The following is a 27925-nucleotide window of genomic DNA, read 5'->3' as shown; positions in this document are numbered from 1 at the left end:
ATCCAGGAACTCTGCGCCCAGCCGAATCGTCGGGAAAACCCGGAGTGGCAAATCCGGGCGCGGCCCTGGGCGCTGGAGTTTCAGAGCTTGCGCAGAAGGCGTCCGAAGCGCATGCTCCTTGGCGGTCCCGGACCCCGCGGTCTGGCTACCGCGCTGGCCTCCTTGGCCCACGGAATTCCGGGCCGGCTGCGGACATGGCGGCCAGCCTGTGGATGGGCGATGTGAGTGAGGGCGGCTGCGCGGGTCCGAGGAGGACGACTCTTAGTGTCACGGGGGAGGAAGAGTCTGAGGCGGAAGGGTCTTGGAATCCCAAAAGGGTGGAAGTGAATGGGGAGGGGAGTTCTTTGGGTGACACAGGAAGGTCCCAGCATTTAGAAGAAGGGACCGAGTCTGAGGGTGGGGGTTCCTGGCCTTTCACCTGGGTTCATGCATGGAAGGGAAAGGGAGGTTCTTTAGGGGGATAGCATGGCAGAACCCCAAGGTTGAAGGGCGCTGTGGCTCTAGGACTGGAGGGATTACTAGATCCAGAAGGGAGGCCCCCTAAAGGGAGCAAGTTTGAGGGGAAGGAGGCAAGGGATTGAAAGGTGGGGATCAGGCCACTCTGTAGATGAAAATCTCCCCTCCCTCACCCCGCCCCCACCAGCATCGCGTAGCCAAACCCGCGTGGGCTCTGGAACCCGGACTGAGGAGCCTGCTTGCTGGCTGGCCTGAATCGCTCTGCTCTTGTATTTACGCAGCTGGAGCCCTACATGGATGAGAATTTCATCTCCAGAGCCTTTGCCACCATGGGGGAGACCGTAATGAGCGTCAAAATTATCCGAAACCGCCTCACTGGGTACATTTTCTCCTTCGATCTTCTCAATTCTCCGTTAATAGACCATGCTGCAAGTGTCATTCTGAGAGTGTAAACATCACAAAGTCAGGGCTTCTCACCCCTAATAATAGCTAATATAACGTTATAAACGCTAACATTTGGGGGGCTTATTGAGAGGAAGTGTAGCATATTGCTTGAGGACTGGACTCTGGAACCAGACTGAAAGTTATGTCTACTATTGTGACCTTCCGCAAATTACTTAACCTCTCCATCTCCTGACACAACTATGAAAATGGAGGCGATAACAGCATCGCCCTCAAAGAGTTATGGTGAGGATTAAATGAGTTAATTCACGTTCATCATTTAGAACAGTGTCTGGCATATGGTATATGCTCAATAAATATAAACAGATTACAGTATGCTTAGTTATAAGCACTTTTTTTTTGTTTGTTTATTTTTGAGAGAGAAAGAGAGCGGGAGAAGGGCTGAGAGAGAGGGAGATAGAGAATCTGAAGCTGGTTCTGCTCTGTTAGCTCAAAGCCCAATGCGGGGCTGAAACCCATGAACTATGAGGTCATGCCCTGAGCCAAAGTCCAACACCCAACCTACTGGGCCACCCAGGTGCCACAGTAATAAACGCTTTAAAATCACTTTTTTAATAGATTTTATTTTTAAGTAATCTCTACACCCAACATGAGGCTTGCATTCACAACCCTGACATAAAGAGTCGCATGCTCCACCGACTGAGCCAGCCAGGTGCCCCTAAAGTCAGACAAATACGTCTGAGCTAAGTACTATTATTAGAGAAGCTTCATAACTGTCTTAAAGTTTACAGAGCTATTAAATGACAAGCCAGGACTCAGGTCTGTTCTTAAAGCCATGTGTGCTCTTAACTCTCGTGTGTCATTCACTTAAAAAGTTATTTATAGAAATAATACTATGTGCTGTTGTTCTGGGTTCCCTGGATAGGAGGCTGAAACAAACCATAGTCCTTCCTCTCATGCAGTTTACTACATTCTAATAGGGAGATGAAACAGTAAATATGGAAACAACAAAATGCAGAGAATATTTTGAGATAGTGGTGCTATATTGCCTCCAGATTCTTCCTTCTCTTGGGAGGAGGGGGTCTTAGTTTTCCTTAGGGTTCTAGTTAGAAAAGGGAGGATTCTTTTATCAATTGTCAGTATTTACTGAGCAGCTACTCTGCCCCATACTCTACGAAAGTAGCTTGCTAAAACATCACATGGCTGGGGGTGCCTGGGTGGCTCAGTCGGTTGGGCATCCGACTTCGGCCCAGGTCATGATCTTAAGGTTCGTGAGTTTGAGCCCCGCATCGGGCTCTGTGCTGACAGCTCAGAGCCTGGAGCCTGCTTCCGATTCTGTGTCTCCCTCTCTCTCTGCCCCTCCCCGGCTCAAACTCTGCCTCTCTCTCAAAAATAAATACTAAAAAAAATTAAAAAAAAATAAAACATCACATGGTTGAAAAATACAGATGAGAGGTATGGACTGCAGTCAGTTTTGGCTATTTGGTTGACAGGTACTTTGTGTATTCAGAGTCTCAATACCTGTTACTGAAACCCAGGTTTGGTTGCCTGTAGTTGGAAAGGCCAATACTCTAGAGATGAGTTGTTTTTTCTTCTCGCGCTCCCACCCCCAAGAGAGGAGTTTTAATTTGAAAGAATAGGAGCTTTATTCAGGAGGTCAGCCACCTGAGGAGAAGGCAGACTCTTGTCCAAAAGCCTACTCCAGGGGTGCCTGGGTGGCTCAGTTGGTTAAGCATCCGACTTCAGCCTAGGCCTTGATCTCACCGTTCCTGAGTTCGAGCCCCTCATCGGGCTCTGCTGACAGCTCAGAGCCTGGAGCCTGTTTTCAGATTCTCTGTCTCCCTCTCTCTCTCTGCCCTTCCCCCACTCATTCTCTGTCTCTCTCTCAAAGATAGCTAAACATTCAAATTTTTTTAAATAAATAAAAATAAATAAACAAAACAACACACACACGCCCACTCCAAGATTTCTCCTGGCCCAGAGATTTTAAAAGTAATTTAGGGCAATTAATTATAGAAGTGCAGTGGTCTATGACAATTGTGGGGTTTTTTTTTTTTTTTTTTTTTTAACATTTTTTATTTATTTTTGGGACAGAGAGAGACAGAGCATGAACGGGGGAGGGGCAGAGAGAGAGGGAGACACAGAATCGGAAACAGGCTCCAGGCTCCGAGCCATCAGCCCAGAGCCTGACGCGGGGCTCGAACTCACGGACCGCGAGATCGTGACCTGGCTGAAGTCGGACGCTTAACCGACTGCGCCACCCAGGCGCCCCTGTTTTTTTTTTTTTTTTAAGTTTATTTTACTTATTTTGAGAGAGAGAGAGTATGGGAGGGGCAGAGAGAGAGAATCCCCACTCTGACAGCGCGGAGCCCGATGTGGGGCTTGAACTCAAACTGTGAGTTCATGACCTGAGCTGAAATCAGGAGTCGGTTGCTTAACCTCTTGAATCACCCAGGCACCCCTCTATGACAGTTCTTGATTACACACAGGCTCAGTGGTGCCAGCGACAGATGTTGTCACAGGGCTCAGAGGTATTGCCAAAGGGCCTGGTTCCTTGGTGGTGGTGGTGGGGTTTGGTTCCTTGGTGCCCAGGGTGGTACAGGAGAGAAGAGCTCTGTTCTTTCTAGGAAAGGATGCATGATCTATAAATGTACAAAGAAAGGTTTAGTTAGTCAATCACATGGGATAAGGGTGCTTGTTAGAACTTAAATACTACTAGGTTGGCCAGAGGGGCTGAGACGCTTCATACCTAGGATTTTCTGACTGGTACATCGTGCCAGCCTAAATATTTTTCTTTTTCACTCTTGTAGACAGAAGGCCCCAGATAATCAGCTACTGGTATGAAAACAAACATTCTGTAGTACTTTCTACTTTACTGAAATGAGATTTGGAACCATATCTTCCTATCCGTTACTAAACTCTGTTTCTTACACTGATACTTACAGACACATTGCATTTTTATTCAGCCTCACTTGATAAAAGACTTTGAAGAGGCTTATAAGAATACTGTAGAATGAGTAAATGCAAATTTAAAAAATAAGACCAGAGGTGCCTGGGTGGCTCAGTCAGTTGAGTGACTAACTCTTGATTTCGGCTCAGGTCATGATCTCATGGTTGTGAGATCAAGCCCTTAGGTGGGGCTCACTGTGAAGCACAGAGCCTGCTTGAGATTCTCTGTCTCCCCCTCTCTCTGTGCCCCTCCCCTGCTCATTCTCTCTCTCTCTCTTTCTCAAAAATGAATAAACATTAAAAGAATCATTAAGAATGCAGTTGAGTGGGGGGTGCCTGGGTGGCTCAGTCAGTTAAGTGTCTGACTCTTGATTTCAGCTCAGGTCATGATCTCATGGATCGTGGGATTGAGCCCTGAGTCTGGCAGTTTCTTATATACATCTGCCTTATGACTGAGCAAGTCTAGTCTAGGTATTTACCCAAGAGAAATGAAAACATCTATCCACCAAAAATAGGAATTGAAAAGAGTGTTCATAACAGCTTCAGGACAATGGCTGAAAACTGCAAGCAGTCCAGATATCCACAGATAGGTAAACAGATATATATTGGTGTTTTCATACAATAGAACCCCACTCAGCAATAAAAAAGAGCAACCTACTCGGGGCGCCTGGGTGGCGCAGTCGGTTAAGCGTCCGACTTCAGCCAGGTCACGATCTCACGGTCCGTGAGTTCGAGCCCCGCGTCAGGCTCTGGGCTGATGGCTCAGAGCCTGGAACCTGTTTCCGATTCTGTGTCTCCCTCTCTCTCTGCCCCTCCCCCGTTCATGCTCTGTCTCTCTCTGTCCCAAAAATAAATAAAATAAATTTAAAAAAAACGTTGAAAAAAAAAAAAAAGAGCAACCTACTTATATAGTAACAGCGTGAATGAATCTCCATCATTAGGCTGAATGAAGGGGTGCCTGGCTGGCTCAGTTGGTGGAGCATGTGATTCCTGATCTTGGGGTCATGAATTTGAGCCCCACCTTGGGTGTAGAGTTTACCTGAAGAAAAAAAAAGGCATTATGCTAAATGAAAAAAGCCTTACTGTATGGTTCCATTTATTTAAACTTGTAGAATATACAAAATTGATGTATGGTAAAAATAACTCAGTGTCTAAAAGATTTGTGCAGTTCTCTGTGTGTATATTTCACTGCTTGTAAGACAAACAAAAAAACCCTGTAAAGAATAATTGAATAATATGCATGTTGAAGTAATTGAGGGAAGCATACCAATATCTAAAACCTAATTTTGGAATGTATCAGAAAATAAGGATGGTAAGTGGGTAGAGGGATGGATAGATGGATAATTGTGTAACAAAATAAGTATAATAAAGGGTTAATTATAGGTGGTGGATATGTAGGTGTTTGCTATACAATTCTTTTTTTTTAAGTTTTTTCTTTTTCTTTTAGTAATCGCTTCATCCAGTGTGGGGCTCAAACTTATGACCCCAGACCAAGAGTTGCATGCTCTTCTGACTGAGCCAGCCAGGTGCCCCCAATTCTTTTCATTTTTATGTTTGGAATTTTTTACAATAAAATGTTGGGGAAAGAATGTAGTCAGAATTCAACTCCAACCTGTGGCACATCCCAGCTGTGTGGGTTAAGGCCTACTGTAGAATCCTGCTAGGTCTCCGTGTCCCCTTCTAAATGGGAGTAATGGTTTCATTCACCTCGCAGAGTTAGTGTGACGATTCAGTCAGTGAGAGATGGTGCATGTGAAATGGCCAACACAGAACCTGGCCCATAGTGAGTGCTTTGTAGTCTTCAGCTCTTTTTTTTTTTTTTCAAGTCCATGATTGAATTTTTTTTTTTATTTTTTTTATTTTTATTTTTTAGAGAGAGCACGAGAGCAGGGGAGAGGGGCAAAGGGAGAGAAAGAGAGAGAGAGATAGAGAATCTTAAGCAGGCTTCACATTCAGTGGGGAGTCCGAGGCTGGGCTTGATCCTGCTGGGAATGGCCAGCAAACCCTGCCCTGATGGATGAAAGATTACTCCACCCTTTGCTAAGAAAAAGAGGAGAAGGCACGGGGTCAGGGTTCACAGACTAAGACCCTGTTTGCCTCACTTATACTCTCATTTATGTTCAAAGGGCGTATAACATTTCAGGCAAGCAAAAACAAAGGGTGCCTGACTAAAAGGTGAATAATCACAAGAGACTAATCAAATCAGAGAAATATGGCAAGTGGCTATGTGTCCTATTATTTTGCTAAACTTTGTATGCAATGTATAGATAAGGGAGTTCCCCAAGGACTGCAGAAACATCTGGAAGGGCTGGCCTCCGGGCTAGGGCATAATGCATTGAGGCCTCTGGCATTCCAAGAAACCCACGCCCCTTCCAAGCTTAACTGCAGCCCACCAGAAATCTGTGTTACATTTTAGCTAGCCCACATTGTGTATAATCTCGTCATCCTCAGTATTAACGCCAACCCTGGGATCCTGACTAGCGGAAATCAAGAGTTAGTTGCTTTACTGACCGAGCCACCCAGGTGCCCCAGTAGTGGGTAGCTCTTACTAATGGTGGTCTTCACATCTGTGAGCCTCAAGATTCTCGCACATAGAAGACACAGATTTGGCCCTTCATTCTTCTTAGCATCAACAAACATGGAGCTCATAGATCCTGTTCTGTGATCCTTGGGCACAAGCACTGCTATTACCCATACCTTCTTGGCTTTGTGTCCATATGTTTATTGGAACTAAGGATCTTGAGTAATATTTCCAGAAAAGTTAGGATTATTTCACCGGTGATACCTGTAAGGATGATGTTAAGGAAAATTAACTGTTTTCAGTATAAATCTCATAGTAGAAGGGATGTCAGAGGATATAGCCATATCCTCCTACTTCCATCTCTTTAAAAAATAGAATATGGGGGATCTTCTAGACATCTCGCAATTAGGGTCCATGGGTTTACTTTGTCCAGCCAGCCAGATTGTAAGTTTCTTGAGGACAGGACTCTTGTTCTTCAGCTCTGTATCAGCCTGACCTGTGGTAGGTGATCAAGAAAAAAAAACACTTTAAATTGTGAAAATTTTCAAATAAAACTACAAAGAATGGTACAGTGAACACTAATATAGTCACCACTGAATTTTGTTAACATGTTGCCATATTTTCCTTATCTCTCTCTTTATTTTTTTTTTAATTTTTTTTTTTTCAACGTTTTTTTTTAATTTATTTTTGGGACAGAGAGAGACATAGCATGAACGGGGGAGGGGCAGAGAGAGAGGGAGACACAGAACCGGAAACAGGCTCCAGGCTCCGAGCCATCAGCCCAGAGCCTGACGCGGGGCTCGAACTCACGGACCGCGAGATCGTGACCTGGCTGAAGTCGGACGCTTAACCGACTGCGCCACCCAGGCGCCCCTCTTATCTCTCTCTTTAACTGGATAGATGTAGATACATGTTTCTTTTTGCTAAATCATATGAAAGTAAGTCACAGATGTTGTGACAGTTTACCACAACATATTTAAGCATACATTGCCAAAAACTGGACATAACCACAATGCTTCTATCATACTAACAGCATTAATAGTGATTCCCTGATACCCATCAAACGATACCCAAATAATTCCCATATAGTGCCCAGTCTACATTTAAATTTTTATATTTGCCCCAAGAATAGCTTTTTATAGCTTTAAAAAAAATTTTTTTTTCCCCCAAGTCAGATGAGTAGTGTGCTAAGGTTGTAACAGGGTTTGAGGAAGGTACATATCACAAAAGTATGAACACTCAGTCATCACACTTAATGAACTAAAGGATCATCTCCTCTTTATTTATTTATTTATTTATTTTTAAATTTTTTTTTTTTTAACGTTTATTTATTTTTGAGACAAAGAGAGACAGAGCATGAACAGGGGAGGGGCAGAGAGAGAGGGAGACACAGAACCTGAAACGGGCTGCAGGCTCTGAGCGGTCAGCACAGAGCCCGACGTGGGGCTCAAACTCACAGACCGTGAGATCATGACCTGAGCTGAAGTCGGACGCTTAACTGACCAAGCCACCCAGGCGCCCCTATTTATTTATTTTTTAATGTTATTTATATTTGAGAGACAGAGAGTGTGCAAGCCTGGGAGGGGCAGAGAAAGGGAGACACAGAATCTGAAACAGGCTCCAGGCTCTGAGCTGTCAGCACAGACTGTGTCTCCCTTTCTCTCTCCCTCCCCCCAAAATAAATAAACATTAAAAAAAAGAAAAAAAAAATGCTCACCTCTTATCTTTTTTTGTAACACTGACTTTTTAAAGAGGTAAGACCAATTGTCTTACATAAGGTTCTACATTCTGGAATCTAGTTTAACTTTCTGGACTTATTTGCTTCCTTTTGGTGGTGTTTTACTTGTTCTGTCCCTAATATTTCCTGTAAACTGGACATTAGATCTAAAGGTTTGATTGGATTGTATTAAATATATATATATTTTTTGTTTATTTTTGAGAGAGAAAGAGTGAGTGCAAGTGGGGGATGGGCAGAGGAGGACAGAGGATCCAAAGCAGGCTCTGCACTGACAGCAGCGAGCCCGATGTGGGACTCAGACTCATGAACCATGAGATCATGACTGGAGCCAAAGTCAGGCATTCAACTGAGCCACCCAGGTGCCCCGTATTATATTAAATATTCTTGACAAAAATACTTCATAGGTGATATAGTACATAAGTAAATGTTTACTAGATAGATGAGTGTGGGACTCGCCCAGATTGGCAATCCTTACATTCAGGTTTGTAAATTAGTTTTGAACTAGAATATAAGAGGGAACAAAAAATAGTACAGGCTCTGATTAGAAAAACATTTTTCCTTCCCCTCAGGCCAGGGCTTAGTCTCATCTGAGAATCCCACCTTTAACCATTCTCTTTCTCTTGTTTGCTTTCTTTCCAGAATCCCAGCTGGCTACTGTTTTGTAGAATTCGCAGATTTGGCCACAGCCGAGAAGTGTTTGCATAAAATTAATGGGAAACCCCTTCCCGGAGCCACACCTGTAAGGACACTTAGATAATGATGATGTTGCCATTTTTATTGTCATCGATAACTATCATTTATTGAATCCCTACTGTATACTTACATTATTTAATTTAATCCTATAAAAACCCTGAACAGTAGGCATTGTTATCTTTGACAGACCAGGAAACTGAAGCTCAGGGAAGTGAAATAACTTGCCCCAAGGCAACACAGGTAGTAAGTACAGAGCCAGGATGAAAACTGAAGATTGGTTGCCTCTAAAATCCATGCCCTTTGCGCTGTGCACCTCTGCCTCCCTTAACGGAAGACGTGAAACCCTAGACCTCTGCCTGACTGAGAAACTAGAACAGGCTGGCGGTAGTGAGGACACGTTTCAAGAGAGTTACATTCTGCTCTTCCCACAGTTACTTAGCTTACAGCTGCACCAAGCTGGCACACCTGGGCTCATAGAACCATGGAGCTGGCAGTGCCCTTAGCGATCATCCGTGCAACCCCCCCATTTTATACAGGAGAAAAAGCTGAGGCTTAGAGAGGGGGAGATGTTTTGGCCAAGGTAATTTATTTCAGTTTTTTTCAAATATTGTTTGGCTCTTGAAATGCCCTTCTCTGTTTTAGTTTGTTTGTTTTTAAATTTCTAGGCAAAACGTTTTAAACTGAACTATGCCACTTATGGGAAACAACCAGATAACAGGTAAGCATAGGGTAACCCCAAGGTAGCCTCAAGCCCCAGGAAATGTCTAGGTAGAGACAAGATGCATCACTGTGTTGGGCTCTACCAAAGAGACGGTTGAGGAGCCAAGTTTGGTCCACTTTGCCTTCCTCCCGAAGGATGACTCCTTCCCCTTCCCCACTGGGGCTTCTTTTTTTTTTTTTTTTTTTTTTAAATTTTTTTTTTTCAACATTTTTTTATTTATTTTTGGGACAGAGAGAGACATAGCATGAACGGGGGAGGGGCAGAGAGAGAGGGAGACACAGAATCGGAAACAGGCTCCAGGCTCCGAGCCATCGGCCCAGAGCCTGACGCGGGGCTCGAACTCACGGACCGCGAGATCGTGACCTGGCTGAAGTCGGACGCTTAACCGACTGCGCCACCCAGGCGCCCCCCCACTGGGGCTTCTTGTCAAGACCCATGTATTCTATTTGGGCCCACCTCTACCTTCCTCCCTGTTACCCATAGTAAGAATTGACCTGTTGTAGCAACATAAATCCGTTCAGCTTCAACTTTTCGGGGTGCTGTTCAAAAGCTTTAAAACAATGTATCAAGAGTTTAAAAAACATATGCACCCACTGACCCTGTAATTCTGCTTTTCAGAATTTATTCATGGATGTATGCAAAGATTAGCCTCAAAAGTGTTCATTGAAATATTACATATAACGGGAAAAATTGGAGAAACCCCAGATAATCTAATAATTGAGAAGTGGTTTACGTGACAATATGTTTATTAATTGGAATATTGTGTATCCATTAATAAGTCATTGTAGCAAAATAGGACATGTCAAGACATTGGTGATATGTTAAAAGTGAAAAAATGCTAGAAACAAAATGAGTTACACCCAAGTTTTGTAAATTCAAAAAGAGAAGCCCAAGGGAAAAAAAAAAGACAAAAATATAACAGTGTTCATAGTGATTACTTTTGAGTGGTTGGGTTGTTGGTAATTTTATTTTTCTTTTGTCCTTTTGTGTATTCTGATTTTATTTTTTTATTTCTTAATATTTAGTTATTTTTGAGAGAGAGAGAGAGACAGAGTGCGAGAGGGGGAGGGGCAGAGAGCAAGGGAGACACCGAATCTGAAGCAGGCTCCAGGCCCCAAGCTGTCAGCACAGAGCCTGACTCAGGGCTTGAACTCACGAACTGATATCATGACCTGAGCTGAGGTTAGATGCCCAACCTACTGAGCCACCCAGCTGCCTGTTGTATATTCTGATTTTAAAGAAGGAATATATATCATGCTTGAACTAAGAAAATAATAATGAGTTTACATGTTTGATTTTTTCTTCTTTTAAGATTTTATTTTTAAGTAATCTGAACTTAAACTCATAGCCCAGAGATCAAGAGTCATACGCTCCACTGACTGATCCAGGCAGGTGCCCTGATTTTTTCTTTTAATAATTTTTCTAGAATGGGGGACCTAGGGTGGCTCACTTGGAGCGTCCAGCTCTTGATTTTGACTCAGGTCATGATCCCTAGGTCGTGGGATTGAGGCCCAACATCGGGCTCCATGCTGAGTGTGGAGCCTACTTGGGATTGTCTCTCCCTCTCTCCCCCTTTCTCCTTTCCCCCTCTCCTGTTTGTGCTCTATCTCTCTAGAATAGAATAGAATAGAATAGAATAGAATAGAATAGAATAGAATAGAATAGAATAGAATAGAATAGAATAGAATAGAATAGAATAGAATAGGAGTAGTTTATAGCAGCACTATCAATAATAGCCAAAGTATGGAAAGAGCCCAAATGTCCATCAATGGACGAATGGGTAAAGAAAATGTGGTGTGTATATATACATATATATATATATGTGTGTGTGTGTGTATGTATATATACACAATAGAGTATTACTCGGCAATCAAAAAGAATGCAGTCTTGCTATTTGCAACTACGTGGATGGAACTGGAGGGTATTATGCTAAGTGAAATTAGTCAGAGAAAGACAAAAATCATATGGCTTCACTTATATGAGGGCTTTAAGAGACAAAACAGATGAACATAAGGGAAAGAAAACAAAAATAATATAAGAACAGGGAGGGGGACAAAACAGAAGAGACTCATAAATATGGCGAACAAACTGAGGGTTATTGGAGGCGTTGTGGGAGGGGGGATGGGCTAAATGGGTAAGGGGCACTAAGGAATCTACTCCTGAAATCATTGTTGCACTATATGCTAACTAATTTGGATGTAAATTAAAAAAAAAAAAAGAATGACTATTAATAAAATAAAATAAAATAAAATAAAATAAAATAAAGGCATCTGGATGGCTCAGCTGGTTAAGGGCCCAACTCTTGGTTTTGGCTCAGGTCATGATCTGTTTGTGAGATCAAGCCCCATGCTGGACTCTAACTTGCTTGGGATTCTCTTTGTCTCTCTCTCTGCCCCTCCCCTACGCTTGCACACCACCCCCCCCTCAAAATAAATAAACTTAAAATATATATATTTAAAATTAGAGGTTGACAAGATGTGGCCTGACTTGTGTCACCTGCAAGCTAAAAATGGTTTTTATACTTCTAAAGGGTTGTGAAAACAGAAAAAGCAACAGAGACCATAGGTGCCCCACCAAGCTTAAAACTTTTATTGTCTGGCACTTTACAGGAAAAGTTTGCTGACACACATTCTAAAAGTTAGGGGATTTCATCCTAGCTGGGGTTTCAGGCATTAGGACATAAGGTCCAGTTCTCATTCTCTATCTTTCACTATTTCAATTAAAAATATGCAGTGAGGGGCACCTAGAGCACACAGTTTTTGATCTTGGGGTCATGAATTAGAGCCCCATGTTGGGCATAGAAATTACTTAAAAAGGGGAGCCTGAGTGGCTCAGTCGGTTAAGCGTCTGACTTCGGCTCAGGTCATGATCTCACAGTTCGTGAGTTCAAGCCCCACGTCGGGCTCTGGGCTGACAGCTCGGAGCCTGGAACCCGCTTCAGATTCTGTGTCTCCCTCTGTCTGCCCCTCGGCCGCTTGCACTCTGTCTCTTGCATTGTCTCAAAAATAAATAAAAACATTAAAAAAAAATTTTTTTTGCAAAGAAATTACTTTATAAAAATGCAGTGAATACAAAATGTGTAGATTTCTCCTTTGAGATCCTCTGACCGGGTCCTCCCATCTGCACTCAAAGCCAAACAGGCTTTGTTCAGTGAGTAAGGGACTTGGGACAGGGGGCTGCTTCCATAACTCTTCTGCCAGGGCTGCCAAATGCAACACATTCAGACCTGGTTAAGGGCCCATCAGATGTGCTGTTCCCTCAGAAGGCCCAGGAGGTTTACCTAGAATGGGCCAAAAGAGCTTGTTAGAACAAAGGTTTTGGTGATTGTCTCTGAATCTTGTTCTCTCCTCTCAGCCCTGAGTACTCCCTGTTTGTGGGGGACCTGACCCCAGATGTGGATGACGGCATGCTGTATGAATTCTTCGTCAAAGTCTACCCCTCCTGTCGGGGAGGCAAGGTGGTTTTGGACCAGACAGGCGTGTCTAAGTAAGACCTCATTGGTTACTGATGCCTACCCCGTTCCAGCATTTGTGTTTTGGATGGAAATGTTAGAGCAAGGCCATGGAGCACGGTGGTTAAGAGCATAAGCTCTGGAGCTGGACGTTCTGGTGTGAACCCTCACTCCAATACTGGCTGGGGATAATGTGGTAAACACGTCACCGAAGCTCTGACCCTGTTTCCTCATCTGTGAAACAGATGCGGATTGATAGTATCTGTTCATAGCGCTGATGTCAGAGTTACAGGATGTGATATAAATAAAGCAATAGGATAGGCTTTGTAGATGTTTGCCATTTTATTTATTAGTGTTACTTCAAAAGTGGAAAAACCTCAAGAAAGGCTTATTCTTGATCAGAGTAATAGTTGTAAGCATGAGGTTGAGTTACAAGCTTGGGACCTTGATCTGAATCCTGATTCTCCAGTGATGTCGGGCAAGTTATGAACCCCTCTGACCTCAGTTCCCTCCTCAGGAAAATGCAGATACCACCATTATCTAATTGTTGGGCCGTTTGATGAGACGCTCAGCACGGTGCTGGGAAATAAAAAGTGCTCATGAAATGTTCACTATCATTCGTTGATCCCCCAAGTAGAAAGGAGTCCAGCAGAGCAAGAACCTTGTCTGCTTAGGACTGCTGAGCCCCAGTGCCTAACACCATACCTGGCGAACAGGGCAGACACAGGAAGTATTTGCTCAGTGAACTTCTATGGCTGTTACTACTACCATACTGATGATAATAGTATTTCCAATAGATTGGGTGGGAAGCCTCTGTTTGAGAAGGAGCCCCATCAGTGAAGGCGTGGAGGGGAACGGTGAACTAAACTAGGGATTCCCCCAGATCTCAGGATCCTCCAGCGCTGGAATCTTGAATCGTTCTACCTACAGCATGCCTCCACTGATGGGGATCTCATCCCTTCCTACAGAGTTTGAGGGACTCTCTCTCTTTTCTGTTTTTAAACTTTACCTTCATCACATTTGTGATCTAAATAGTGTGTCTGCTTTTGTTTCCTACAGGGGCTATGGTTTTGTGAAATTCACAGATGAACTGGAACAGAAGCGAGCTCTGACTGAGTGCCAGGGAGCAGTTGGCTTAGGGTCTAAACCAGTTCGGCTGAGTGTGGCAATCCCCAAAGCGTGAGTCGTGCACTGGTGGGAAGGTAGAGAGCCTCTGGACTGATGCCAGCCTGGACGCTCCTCATCTGCTTGGTGATAATGGGAGCTTCCGCATGCTGGACGTGAGACTGCAGGGAGGCATAGTTTAGGTCACAGATAATGAGTGCCTGTTACTTGCTAGGCTGTGTTCTGGGCATTGGAGATGAAGGAACATAACCCTGCCCCTCTAGAAGCTTACAGTTGGGAGAGAGCTCTGACTGGTGAAGGCACATACATTCGGACATGGCTGGTAGCAGTGCTGGGAAAGCAGTTGGGCTCTGCATTCTCCCATGTGCTTGCTCTTTGCCCCGTAGTGTCACCATTAGAGATTTATCCACAGAACTGATGAGAATTGAGCAGAAGGAAAGATATTATACCCAATTTTAACTATGGGAATAGCTAAGAGGTAATGATCCTAAACACTACAGAATATTACGTACATCACTATCATACCTGTCATGCCAATCAGAGAGCCCTTCTTCCCTTACAACTCCAAGCAGGTTTTTCACTCAGAAGACAACTGCTCTCTGCATAGAATCTTCTATCCTTTGGCCAAAGCAGTGGTTCTCAACTGGGGACAATTTCATCCCACAGCGGGACATTGGCGACACCTGGAGACAATTTTGGTTGTCACAACTTGTCGGGGAGGACATCTAATGAGTGGAGGCCCGGGATGCTACTAAATGTCGCACAATGCACAGGCCGGCCCCACCCGAAAGCCTTGTCTGCCTTACCCGAAAGCCTTGTCTGCCTTGCCCCCAAGTCAATAATGTGAAGGCTGAGGAAGTCTATGCCATGAGTGGCAGAATGGCTACATTCTTGGGGCAGAACTTCCAAATGGCCAGGTTTTTCTGTCTTTTTTTTTTTTTTTTTCCATTGGGTTCTAGTCCTAGGCTGCCATTTTTTTTTTCTTTCTTCCTTCCTTCCTTTCTTTCTTTCTTTCTTTCTTTCTTTCTTTCTTTCTTTCTTTCTTTCTTTCTTTCTTTCTTTTTTTCTTTCATGTTTATTTACTTTTGAGAGAGACAGAGACAGAGTGTGAGGCAGGGAGGAGCAGAGAGGGAGACAGAATCTAAGCAGGCTCCAGGCTCTGAGCTATCAGCATAGAGCCTGACGCAGGGTTTGAACTCATGAACAGGCGATCATGACGTGAACCAAAGTCAGATGCCTAACCAACTGAGCCACCCAGGTGCCCTTCTCTCTTTCTTTCTTTCCTTTTTTTTTTTTTAATGTTTTATTTATTTTTGAGAAAGCCCAAGTGGGGGAGGGGCAGAGAGTGAGAGACAGGATCTGAAGGGGCTCTGTGCTGACAGCAGTGACTCCATGTGAGGCTTGAACTCACGAACCGTGAGATCATGACCTGAGCCAAAGTTGGGCACTAACCGACTGAGACACCAGGGTGCCCCTAAATGGCAAGGTTTTTCAAAGCAGCAAAAGATTTGGAGGTTCTTTGTAGCTTAACTGTATTTAATACATGGAAGATCAGTTTGAGTAATTTCCCCTCAAAATGTTATTCTATACTATATAAAACATTACAGAAAATATTTAAAAGAAATTTCCTCATTATCCTAAAATGACTAATTATGATTTCTGACTTCCAGAGTTTACTTATTTATTTTGAGAGAGAAAGAGAGCTCTTGCGAGGGAGGGGCAGAGAGAGAGAAAGAGAGAATTCCAAGCAGGCTCTGAGCCACCATTGTAGAGCCGGATGAAGGGCTCAAGCCCAAGAACCACGGCCCATGACCTGAGCTGAAACCAAGAGTTGGATGCTTAACGAACTGAGCCACCCAGGCACCCAGTGTTTACTCATTTTTTAAAAATATTTATTTATTTATTTATTTATTTATTTATTTATTTATTTATTTATTTATTTATTTTGTGAGAGAGAGAGAGAGAGTGTATGTGCATGCCCCCGAGACAGTGGGGGGAGGGGCAGAGGGAGAGAGAGAGAATCTTAAGCTGGCTCCATGCCCAGCTTGGAGCCTGACACGGGACTTGATCTCACAACCATCAGATCGTGACCTGAGCTGAGATCGAGAGTCAGATGCTTAACCAACTGAGCCATGCAGGCACCCCTCTTTATTTATTTTTAATTACAGTAACAGTGCTCATTCTTTTTCCCCCAGTTTCCCTCATATACACATTCCCTTTCCGACATAGCTCTACAATCCTCACCATAATATTTTTAATAGCTTCAGGGTATCTTGACCGTATATTCTGCCTCAAGGTTCCTCAGATGTTGACGTTGTTGGTTGTTTCTGACATGTTACCATTTATTCAGTCAACAATAACCGAGTTCCTACAACTCTGCGGGCCCTGACCTAGACTTTGGAGTTGTAGCTGTAATCAAGAAAAACAAAGTGCCTTCTGCAAGGAGGTTATGTTCTGTTCTATTTCCTGGTTGATCATTGTCAGAATTTGGGGCCTGCCTCTAGGGAGGCGCCATCAAGCACTGGGAATTGAGGGTGGTAAGGGTTCTCTTTGAGGATTCATCTGTAAGAGCTGAGTGTGGAGAAACAGAGCAGAAGTGTACAGACCCAGGCCAGGGAGATGACCTTCAATTATGTGAATATATCAGGAGGGTGGCAGACTCCTTGGAAGCGTGTCAGGGTAGTCGAAGGGGAGCATTAGCAGTTTCCAGCCTCACGCCGGGCAGGGAGAGGAAGTCTCTGCCACTAGACTTCATCCGGCCACCCCATCAGGAGGTGATGCTATGATGGTCAGGCATGGAGTTGTCTAACTGCTCTAGCCGAGTCCTGCTCACCAAGCAGATGTTGCACTTGAAAAGAACTCGCGCTCATTCAGACTTTGAGAATTTGTGGTTCCTGTGACAGGATTGCTGTGGTAGTTCACCTCCTACTTATGACTTGGTTTCCTCTCTGGCTTCACTATGGAGATAGAATACACTAATCATGAGGACGTGAGTGCATTCCACATCACGTGGCAGTTACAGTTCTCCTTATAAGCCAGCCAGCGGGTGGTGTGGGCCTCTGCCTCCTGCGTATTTGGTGTGCACTTATGAGTCTGGCTCTCAGGAGTGTGATGACTCTGGAAGCATGTTGCCATGTTGTTCTTTTGATTCCTCCCACCTAGGACTGCTGGTCATACCCCAGGCCTGTCTCATAAGCCTACTCACACATGATTGTGTACATTTTTGAGAGCAGTGGATCCTTTTCAAGCTTGACATTCTGTCTTTGGTTAGCAGTGGCTAGGGTAGCCATGCAAGCAGGAGAAGAAAGCTGCCCACTGAGCCTGGGCCTCAGCCCTGATTTGTGAGTGCAGGATTATAAGAGCCTGGCAAGATGTCTTACATCTGTCAGAGCAGGTACTGTAGGTAACAGTGTGGTGTTCAGAGCATGAGCCTTGGAGCTGAATTTGGCTCCAGTCCTAGGTGTGGCCTTGGGTAAATCACTTAATCTTTTAGAGCCTCAGTATTCTCATCTGTATAATGGGAAAAATACATAATAGCTCTGCCAAAGGGTTGTGTGAGACTTAAGATAGGAGACTGTATATGAAAACCAATGGGCCCAGATCCTGAGTACCTACTCCGTAATGGTAGCTGTGACTACAGTGGTGCCACTAAGCCTACTGGACCTTCTGGAACGCTTGTTTTGTGTGTGTGTGGCGAAGAGGTGATTAGACATTTTGTAGTTGACAAGCTTCTTGGATCATCCTAAATCCAGATTTTCCAGGCCTTGTTCACCTGAGCCTTTGTGGGTGGCAAAAAAACCAGCCCCCCAAGATCTTGGTAAGAGGACAAGTCAGTACTGACAAGATTTGATAAGAGAGACAAACCTAACCATTAAAACTCCTGACTATAGGGGCACCTGGGTGGCTCAGTCGGTTAAGGTTTGATTCTTGGTTTGAGCTCAGTTTTTGATGTCACAGTTTCATAAGTTCGAGTCCCCCTGTCAGGCTCTGTGCTGGCAGTGTGGAGCCTGCTTGGGATTCTCTCTTTTCCCTCTCTCTCTGTCCCTGCCCGACTCGTGCTCACTCGCTCGCTCTCTCTCAAAATAAATAAATAAACTTAAAAAAAAATTAAAAGCAAAAACAAAACTCCTGACTGTAAAGCCTGGGCTCTGAAGCCAGATTGCCTGGGTGTGGATCTCCTATTAGCTATGTGGCTTTGGACAAATGATGTGGCCTGCATGTACCTCAATTTCCTCATCTAAAATAGGAATAATGTATTGTTCTTAAATAAGGTTGTCGTGGGTTTTGAATGAGTTGATCTGCGGAAAGCACTTAGAACAGCCCCTGGCCACGTAGTAAGAGTTATGGAAATGTTTGTCTACATTTGTTTCTTTTTGCTTCTTTCTTCATTTAAGGAGCCGCGTGAAGCCAGTGGAATATAGTCAGATGTACAGTTACAGCTACAACCAGTATTACCAGCAGTACCAGAACTACTATGCGCAGTGGGGCTATGACCAGAACACAGGCAGCTACAGCTACAGCTACCCCCAGTATGGCTACACACAGAGCACCATGCAGGTAACCATGGTTCGGCAGACCTGGTCCTCTTGGGTATGTCGTCCTCCGGGGATCGGTAAGGGTGGCAGCTTGGACTTTAGAAAATATGGCAAAGAGGCAGCAACCGAGTTCCTCTTGTTAAAAATAAGGCCTCCCAGGGGCGCCTGGATGGCTCAGTCGGTTGAGCGTCCGACTTCGGCTCAGGTCATATCTCACGGTTTGTGAGTTCGAGCCCCACGTTGGGCTCTGTGCTGACAGCTCGGAGCCTGGAGCCTGCTTCAGATTCTGTGTCTCCTCTCTCTGCCCCTCCCCACTTGTGCTCTGTCTCTCTCTGTCTCAAAAATAAATAAATAAATGTTAAAGAAAAAAAAAAAAAGGCCTCCTGGCCTTGGGCCAGGAGTTCACGCTGCTTCTCATCCCCTCTCTGGTCTCTTGGCAGACATACGAAGAAGTCGGGGACGACGCATTGGAAGGTAAGAAAGGAGTTTGCTCACCCATTCCTCTGTCCTCTGTCAGCTGTTGCCGGGTGACCGCCCTGTGGCTGGCACTGTGCCTGTAGCTAGATGCTGAGGAGTGCAGTGTGGAGTGTGATCTTGAGGAAACTTTCAGTGAGAACTAGTGCTTGTGTAATTAGAGTAAGAACTGAGTGTGACCCCCAGCGGTGTCTGTGCAGGTCCCAGAGAGCCCGGAGGGAGCAGCTCAACAGGAGAGAAAGCTGGTCACTCCCTAGACGTGGGCCATTCAGTCCCCAGATGCAGTTCTCCAGAAAACTATTGCCTTGTATTTGTTTGATAATTTGTAAAATTCATTTTTTATTTCATGTTTTAATTTTTCTATATATTTTACATTACATTTTTTCCTCATTTTTTTTAAGTTTATTTATTTATTTACATAATCTCTACCCCCAACATGGGGCTCGAACTCACAACCCTGTGATCAGGAATTGCACACTCCACTGACTGAGCCACAAGGCACCCCTCTCATTTTCAAGTAATAGTTACTTACCATTGAAAATTTGGAAACTATAGTAACATATTGATGAAGAAACTGAAAATCACCCCCATTTGCGACATAGTAATAGCCATTATTATTTTTTAATTAAAAGCATTTACTGGGGCACCTGGGTGTCTCAGTCACTTAAGCATGACTTCCGCTCGGGTCACGATCTCGTGGCTCCCAGGTTCAAGCCCTGCATCGCACTCTGTGCTGACGGCCGAGAGCTTGGAGCCTGCTTCGGATTCTGTGTCTCCTCCTCTCACTGCCCCTCCCCTGTTCACACTCTTTCTCTCAAAAATTAATAAACATTTAAAAAAAAAAAGCATTTATTGTAATTTTTACTGAATTTAACAAGAAAAAGGAAAGTAAAACTGAAGGAATTGCTAACCTTCAAAACTTTTCAAGGGAAATATTAGTAATTAAAGGATTCTCTAAGGCTTGAAAAAATTATGAAAAAAAGTTTTTCAACATGTTTCTGAACAGGTGTTAAGGTTTTTTGTTGTTTTTTTTTTAAGTTTATTTATTTATTTTGAGAGAGACAGACACAGTTCGAGTGGGGGAGGAGCAGAGAGAGAGGGAGAGAGAGAGAATACGAAGCCACGAGAGAACACCGACTGAGCCACCCAGGCACCCCTAAATAGATGTTGAGTTTTAAAGAAGTAAAACTCTTCTGGGTGGCTCAGTTGGTTAAGCGTCCAACTTCTGCTCAGGTCATGATCTTGCGGTTCCCAGGTTTGAGCTCATACTCTGTTTCTCTCTGTCAAAAATAAATGAATGTTAAAAAAAAAAGTATACAGTCCAATATATTTTTTTAAAGTTGTATTCGTTTACTTAAAGCACAAGTGGGGGTTGGGGTGGGCAGTAGTCACAAAGTTGTACTATCATTACCACTAATTCCAAAAGAAACTCTGCAGCCATTAGCAGTTACTCTCCATGTGCCGGCCCCCTCCAGTCCCTGCCAGCCACTCATCTACTTTCTGTCTGTTTGGATTTACCTATTCTGGGTTTTGTTGTTGTTTTAATTTTTTTAAATTTAAATAAATTTAATTTTTTTAATTTACATCCAAGTGAGCATATAGTGCAACAGTGATTTCAGGAGTAGAGTCCTTAGTGCCCCTTATCCATTTAGCCCATCCCCCCTCCCACAACCCCTCCAGTAACCCTCTGTTTGTTCTCCATATTTAGGGTCCCTTATATTTTGTTCCCCTCCCTGTTTTTAATTTTTTTTCATGTTTTTATTTTATTTTGAGAGAGAGACACAGTGTGAGTGGGGAAGGGGCAGAGAGAGAGGGAGTCAGAATCCGAAGCAGGCTTCAGGCTGTGAGCTGTCAGCACAGAGCCTAATGTGGGGCTTGAACTCACGGACTGTGAGATCATGACCTGAGCCGAAGCCAAACGCCCAACCGACTGAGCCACCCAGGTGCCCCCCCCACTCCCGTTTTTATATTATTTTTGCTTCCATTCCCTTGTGTTCATCTGTTCTGTGTCTTAAAGTCCTCATATGAGTGAAGTCATGTGATATATGTCTTTCTCTAATTTTGCTTAGCATAGTACTGTCTAGTTCCATCCACGTAGTTCTGAATGGCAAGATTTCATTCTTTTTGATTGCCGAGTGATACTCCATTGTATATATATACCACATCTTTATCTGTTCATCCATCGATGGACATTTGGGCTCTTTCCATACTTTGGCTATTGTTGATAGTGCTGCTGTAAACATCGGGGTGCATGTGTCCCTTCAAAACAGCATACCTGTATCCCTTGGATAAATACCTAGTAGTACAATTCCTGAGTTGTAGGGTAGTTCTATTTTACATTTTTTGAGGAACCTCCATACTGTTTTCCAGAGTGGCTACACCAGTTTGCATTCCCACCAACAATGCAAAAGAGATCCTCTCTCTCCGCATCCTCGCCAACATCTGTTGTTGCCTGAGTTGTTCATGTTAGCCATTCTGACAGGTGTGAGGTGGTATCTCTCATTGTGGTTTTGATTTGTATTTCCCTGATGAGGAGTGACGTTTAGCATTTTTTCATGTGTCGGTTGGCCATCTGGATGTCTTCTTTGGAGAAGTGTCTATTCATGTCTTTTGCCTATTTCTTCACTGGATTATTTGTTTTTTGGGTGTTGAGTTTGATAAGTTCTTTATAGATTTTGGTTACTCACCCTTTATCTGATATGTTGTTTGCAAATATCTTCTCCCATTCTGTCAGTTGCCTTTTAGTTTTGCTGGTTGTTTCCTTTGCTGTGCAGAAGCTTTTTATTTTGAGGAGGTCCCAGTAGTTCATTTTTGCTTTTGTTTCCCTGGCCTCTGGAGATGTGTTGAGTAAGAAGTTGCTTCAGCCAAGATCAAAGAGGTTTTTGCCTGCTTTCTCCTCGAGGATTCTGATGGATTCCTGTCTTACATTTAGGTCTTTCATCCATTTTGAGTTTATTTTTGTGTATGGGGTGAGAAAGTGGTCCAGGTTCATTTTTCTGCATGTCCCAGCTTCCTACTTGCTGAAGAGGCTGTCTTTATTCCGTTGGATGTTCTTTCCTGCTTTGTCAAAAGATTAGTTGGCCATACGTTTGTGGATCCATTTCTGGGTTCTCTGTTCTGTTCCACTGATCTGAGTGTCTGTTCTTGTGTCAGTACCATACTGTCTTGATGATTACAGCTTTGTAATACAGCTTGAACTCCGAATTTTTTTATTTTTTTATTTTTTTTATGTAACAGACTGTAGGTTTTTTTTTTTTCTTTAATATATGAAATTTATTGTCAAATTGGTTTCCATACAACACCCGGTGCTCATCCCAAAAGGTGCCCTCCATCTACCCATCACCCACTCTCCCCTCCCTCCCACCCCCCATCAACTCTCAGTTTGTTATCAGTTTTTAAGAGTCTCTTATGCTTTGGCTCCCTCCCACTCTAACCTCTTTTTTTTTTTTCCCTTCCCCTCCCCCATGGGTTTCTGTTAAGTTTCTCAGGATCCACATAAGAGTGAAACCATATGGTATCTGTCTTTCTCTGTATGGCTTATTTCACTTAGCATCACACTCTCCAGTTCCATCCACGTTGCTACAAAGGGCCATATTTCATTCTTTCTCATTGCCACGTAGTACTCCATTGTGTATGTAAACCACAATTTCTTTATCCATTCATCAGTTGGTGGACATTTAGGCTCTTTCCATAATTTGGCTATTGTTGAGAGTGCTGCTATAAACATTGGGGTACAAGTGCCCCTGTGCATCAGCACTCCTGTATCCCTTGGGTAAATTCCTAGCAGTGCTATTGCTGGGTCATAGGGTAGGTCTATTTTTAATTTTTTGAGGAACCTCCACACTGTTTTCCAGAGTGACTGCACCAGTTTGCATTCCCACCAACAGTGCAAGAGGGTTCCCGTTTCTCCACATCCTCTTTAACAAATGGTGCTGGGAGAACTGGACAGCAACATGCAGAAGATTGAAACTAGACCACTTTCTCACACCATTCACAGAAGTCCGAATTTTTTTAATAAGATTTTTTTTTAACGTTTATTTATTTTTGAGACAGAGAGAGACAGAGCATGAATGGGGGAGGGTCAGAGAGAGAGAGAGAGAGACACAGAATCGGAAGCCGGCTCCAGGCTCTGAGCCATCAGCCCAGAGCCCGACGCGGGGCTCGAACTCACGGACCGTGAGATCGTGACCTGAGCTGAAGTCGGACGCTTAACCGACTGAGCCACCCAGGCGCCCCAGTCCGAATTTTTTTAAATGTTGATTCATTTTTGAGAGAGAGAGAGAGAGAGAGAGAGAGCATGAACAGGGGAGGGGCAGAGGGAGAGGGAGATATAGAATCTGAAGCAGGCTCCAGGCTCTGAGCCGTCAGCACAGAGCCCGATGCGGGACTTGAACCCACAAACTGAGAGATCATGACCTGAGCTGAAGTCAGACGCTTAACAGACTAAGCCACCCAGGTGCCCCCCCCCCTTTTTTTAATTGGGCTTCATGCCCAGTGTGGGGCTTGAACTCACAACCCTGAGATTAAGAGAGACGTGCTGCACCCACTGTGCCAGCACCCCAGGGCATTTTAAATAAATGGAATTGTGTATAATGTGTGGGCCTTTGTGAATGGCTTCTTTCACTCAGCATAGTGTTTTCAAGGTTTGTCCATGTTATAGCATGTGCCATTATTTCATTTTTTATAGCCAAATAATATTCCATTGTGTAGATACCCATTCGTTTTGTTGATAGACATTTGGGTTCTTTCCACTTTTAGTATTATGAATATACTACTAAAGAACATTCATGTATAAGTTTTTGTATGGACAGAGAAAAGTTTTCATTACCTAGGGATGAAATTGCTGGATCATATGGCAAACTCTGTATTTAACCATTGGAGGAACTGCCAAACTTTTCTGAAAAGGCTGCAGCATTTTCTGTTCTCACCAACAGCTTATGAGGCTTCCAGTTTCTCCACATCCTCACCAGTGATTGTTACTCTTTTTCATTACAGCCACACTGGTGAGTTTCAAGTGATATCTCTTTGTGGTTTTGGTTTGCACTTTCCTAATGGCTAATGCTTTGTGCATCTTTGTATGCTTATTGACCGTGTGTGTGTAGATCTTTGGAGAAATATCTAGTCAAGTCCTTTGTCCATTTTTAAGTTGGGTTGTCTTTGTATGTAGCCTTGCCAGAGTTTTTCATATTCTGTTCTGGATTCCAGTTCCTTGTCAGACTTAAGATTTGCAAAGTATCCCATTCCATGACTGTCTCTACTTTCTTGATAATGTCCTTGGAAGCACAAAAGTTAATTTCCATGTAGTTCAATTTATTTTTTTTTGTTTGTTTGTGCTTAAATGCTATTATCTAAAAGGCATTGTTTACACCTGTTTTCTTCTAAGAGTTTATAGTTTCAGCTCTTATATTTAGGTCTTTGATCCGTGTTTAGTTAATTCTTGTTTAAGTTAAGTTCTTAATTCTTAAGAGTCTAGCTTTATTCTTTTGTCTGGTTATCCAGTTGTCCCAGCACCATTTGTTGAAAAACTATTCTTTACCATTCAGTGGTCTGCTACCCTTTTAGAAGACGAATTCACTATAAATGTACAGGTTGCATTTGGACTCTCAAATTTTATTCCATTGATCTATATGCTTATCTTTCAGCCACTGCCACAGTTGGTTTTTGTTTTTTTTTTTTTTTTTTTACTGTTACTTTGTAGTAAGTTTTGAAGTGGCAAAGTCCTTGACCTTTCTTTTTCAAGATCGTTTTGGCTATTCTAGACCCTTTGCATTTTTTTTTAATTAAAAAAATTTTTAATGTTTATTTTTGAGAGAAAGAGCGTGAGTGGGGGAGGGACAGTGAGAGGGGGAGACACAGAATCCAAAGCAGGCTCCAGGCTCCAGCTGTCAGCACAGATTCTGACCATGGGGCTTGAACTCATGAACTGTGAGATCATGACTTGAGTCGAAGTCGGACGCTTAACCGACTGAGCCACCCAAGTGTGCCTCCTTTGCATTTCCATCTACATTTTATGAGCCTCTCAATGTCTGCAAAACAAGGCAGCTGATTTTTATAGGGATTACACTGAACAATTTGGGGAGTATTGCTGTCTAAAAACAATATTGTGTCCCAGTCCAAGTACATTGGATGCCTATTTACTTAGGTCTTCTTTAATGTCTCTAATTGTAAAATAAGTGTTGTAATGAATGTGTGTTTGTGTATGTGCATTTTATTGTATTTGTGTGTGTGTGTGCGCGCCTTTTAAACCAACACAAGATGGCAAGGAAAAGTATAAAATGTTAGCAGTCATAGTGATTAAGGAATTTTTTTAAACTTCTTTTATTACAGAAAAGTATGTAAAACAAGCATATAGTTTAATATGTAATTATAAAGCAATTGCTTGTGAAACCTTTATTCAGGGCAATCAAACATTGCCAGCCTCCAGAAACTATCCTTCCCCTAATCACAACCCTGCTAGGGGAAACTACTGTATTGATTTTCTCTTTATAATCACCTAGATATGCATCCTTAAATAATATGGTTTAGTTTTGCCTGTTTTTAACTTCATGTAATGCAGCTGTACTATAGATACGTCTTGCTTTTTTCATTCAACATTATTTTTTTTGACAATTTAAACCTTTTTGAAAGTTTGAGAGAGAGTGAGTGGGGGAGGGGTAGAGAGAGGGAGAACCCCCAAACAGGCTCCCCACTGCCAGCAGAGAATGCAACGCAGGGCCCAAATCCACAAACCATGAGATCATGCCCTGAGCCAAAACCAGGAGTTGGACACTCAACCAACTGAGCCATCCAGCCACCCCATAAACTCTTTATTTTTTAATGTTTATTATTTTGAGAGAAAAAGCATGAGCCTGGGGAGGGGCACAGAGAGAGGAGGAAAGAGAGAATCCTAAGCAGGCTCCACACTGTCAGCACAGAGCCCGACGCGGGGCTTAAACCCATGAACTGTGAGATCATGACATGAACTGATACCAAGAGTCAGATGCTTGGGGTGCTTGGGTGCTTAGTTGAGTATGACTTCAGCTCAGGTCATGATCTCACAGTTCTCGAGTGCTGACAGCTGAGTCTGGAGCCTGCTTCAGATTCTGTCTCTCCTTTCTCTCTGCCCCTCCCCTGCTCACACTTTCTCATATTTTTTTTAATTAAAAAAAAATTAAAAAGCCAGATGCTTTAACCGACTGAGCCACCGAAATACCCCTCACCTTTTTTTTTAATGAAATTCCAGTATGGTTAGCAGTGTTTCAGTGTACAGTGTAGTGATTTCAACAATTCTGTACAATCCTCCGTGCTCATTGTTGTAAATGTACTAACAGAGTCACCGTTTGTGAGATCCAATCAAGTTGTATGCAGCTGAGGTTCATTTTCACGGCTATGTAATGTTCCCTTTTAACAACAGTGCTTTGGATTTAGTAATTTTGATCGGATTTCCAGAACCCAAAATTGAAATAAAGACCACTCCAGGAAAGCCAGCGCACAGGAAGGCCAGAGATAAGAGGAGGAATAACAGCCGCCATTATCTGAGTACTGACTACATGTTCCATTCTCTAAGTAGGTTCTATTTTCATCCTCAGAGGAAGCCTGCAAGACAGTGGTATCCACCCCTGTGAGGCATGAGGGACTCTGACCGAGGGTAGGGAACTTCCTGAGGAAGGAGGAAGTCCTGGCAGTTGGGAACAGAGTCCAAGTCTCCCAGAGCTTCTCTTGGCGCTCGGAACCCACCCTTGCTTTTCTTGCAGACCCCATGCCGCAGTTGGATGTGACGGAGGCCAACAAGGAGTTCATGGAGCAGAGTGAGGAGCTGTATGATGCACTGATGGACTGTCACTGGCAGCCCCTGGACACAGTCTCTTCAGAGATCCCTGCCATGATGTAGTCAGGACAAAGGACCAACAGAAACGGACTGTGTGATGGAGATAAGAGACTCCTTTTTAACAAAAGTATTGGAAGAACTTTTACCTTTTTGGAAACGTTTTGTAAGATTTTAGTAACCAACTATTCTGATCATGACTGTTCTTGCACCACCACTCCCTTCGACAGCCTTTTGAGTTTGAAAACCAAGGTGCCGTTAAACAAGGTTTTCCAATTTGTCTTTGAACAATTGTTCCAGGTAGGGTTATGTACACTCTTGGAGAGAAGAATTTGGAGTCATTAATGAACTGGAGCGTATGATTTATTCACCCCAGGAGCCTTTCTCCGGTGACACTATATCCTTACCCCGTGTAGTCAGAATGCATGAATTACCTGCTGTTATGCCAAATGATGGGCAACGTTTGATCTTCCATTTCAAGTACCCTCTGTCCCCATCCCCCACGCTGAAGTTTGGTGGCTAGGGCAGACTGAAGTTCCTTAGACATTCCAGCTGGGAAAGAAGCTGTGTGGCCTATGTGGTAGAAGTCATAGAGCCAGCTACATCTAGACCAAAAGGCTCAAGAGTTAGGGCATGCTCCAAGGGCAGGTCTGACTTTGAGGTAAGCCAAAATGGTTGAACATTACTGACATCTGTGTGCCTAGCCGGTTTCTTTTTTTTTTTTTTTTAACTTTCTATATATTTTTAATAATTTACATCCACCTGGCCTGTTTCTTGACCTTAATTTCATTTAGTAGATGTGAGTCCTCTTACACAGATCTCCAGCACCCATGTGGAAGTCTGGTTTTATACTAAAAATCTCCCATTTTATTCCTACTTTTCTGTTAGTGGCTCAGTTGGTTTTGGTTTGAAAGTCTAACTCTTGGTTTTGACTCATGGGATCGAGCCCTGAGCCCTGCACTGGGCTCCGTGGAGCTAAGATTCTCTCCCTCTAATAAACATTTTTTTAAGGAACACCGTCTTAGGCTCAGCCTGAATTTTCAGGCTTACTGAAGG

At 43.4% G+C, this 27925-nt stretch overlaps 1 protein-coding gene and 1 non-coding gene across 5 annotated transcripts; one reads left to right on the top strand and one right to left on the bottom strand.

Annotated features, from left to right (window-relative positions):
- The first annotated feature begins 20 nt into the window (after positions 1 to 20).
- Positions 21 to 27883, top strand: TRNAU1AP (tRNA selenocysteine 1 associated protein 1). Of its 4 annotated transcripts, none has more exons than XM_058718381.1 (10): positions 23 to 221; positions 644 to 835; positions 8706 to 8805; positions 9425 to 9477; positions 12835 to 12966; positions 13991 to 14110; positions 18451 to 18613; positions 19032 to 19065; positions 24000 to 24068; positions 26799 to 27883. In XM_058718381.1, exons 2-10 carry the CDS (start codon positions 750 to 752, stop codon positions 26933 to 26935), a joined length of 894 nt encoding a protein of 297 aa, XP_058574364.1. In that variant the 5' UTR covers positions 23 to 221; positions 644 to 749; the 3' UTR covers positions 26936 to 27883. The 4 variants fall into 4 exon arrangements, with proteins under 4 accessions (XP_058574367.1, XP_058574364.1, XP_058574363.1 ...); XM_058718380.1 differs by having other exon boundaries at positions 24 to 221; positions 738 to 835; XM_058718382.1 differs by lacking the exon at positions 24000 to 24068 and having other exon boundaries at positions 36 to 221; positions 738 to 835.
- Positions 7498 to 7597, bottom strand: LOC131505926 (small nucleolar RNA U13). The gene has a single exon (XR_009258677.1). It is a non-coding gene; the product is annotated as a small nucleolar RNA U13 (small nucleolar RNA).
- Positions 27884 to 27925: the final 42 nt, after the last annotated feature.

Source organism: Neofelis nebulosa, chromosome 2, assembly GCF_028018385.1.
Source record: "Neofelis nebulosa isolate mNeoNeb1 chromosome 2, mNeoNeb1.pri, whole genome shotgun sequence".
NCBI classification, from domain to species: domain Eukaryota; kingdom Metazoa; phylum Chordata; class Mammalia; order Carnivora; family Felidae; genus Neofelis; species Neofelis nebulosa.
The sequence above is the reverse complement of the archived record's forward strand: the minus strand, read 5'-3'. Positions and strand labels throughout refer to the sequence as shown.

Coding starts and splice junctions, on each gene's coding strand:
- TRNAU1AP (XM_058718380.1), top strand. CDS start 195: ATGGCGGCCAGCCTGTGGATGGGCGAT. Junction 222..737: donor CCAGCCTGTGGATGGGCGAT/GTGAGTGAGGGC, acceptor GTATTTACGCAG/CTGGAGCCCTACATGGATGA. Junction 14,111..18,450: donor AGTGTGGCAATCCCCAAAGC/GTGAGTCGTGCA, acceptor TCTTCATTTAAG/GAGCCGCGTGAAGCCAGTGG.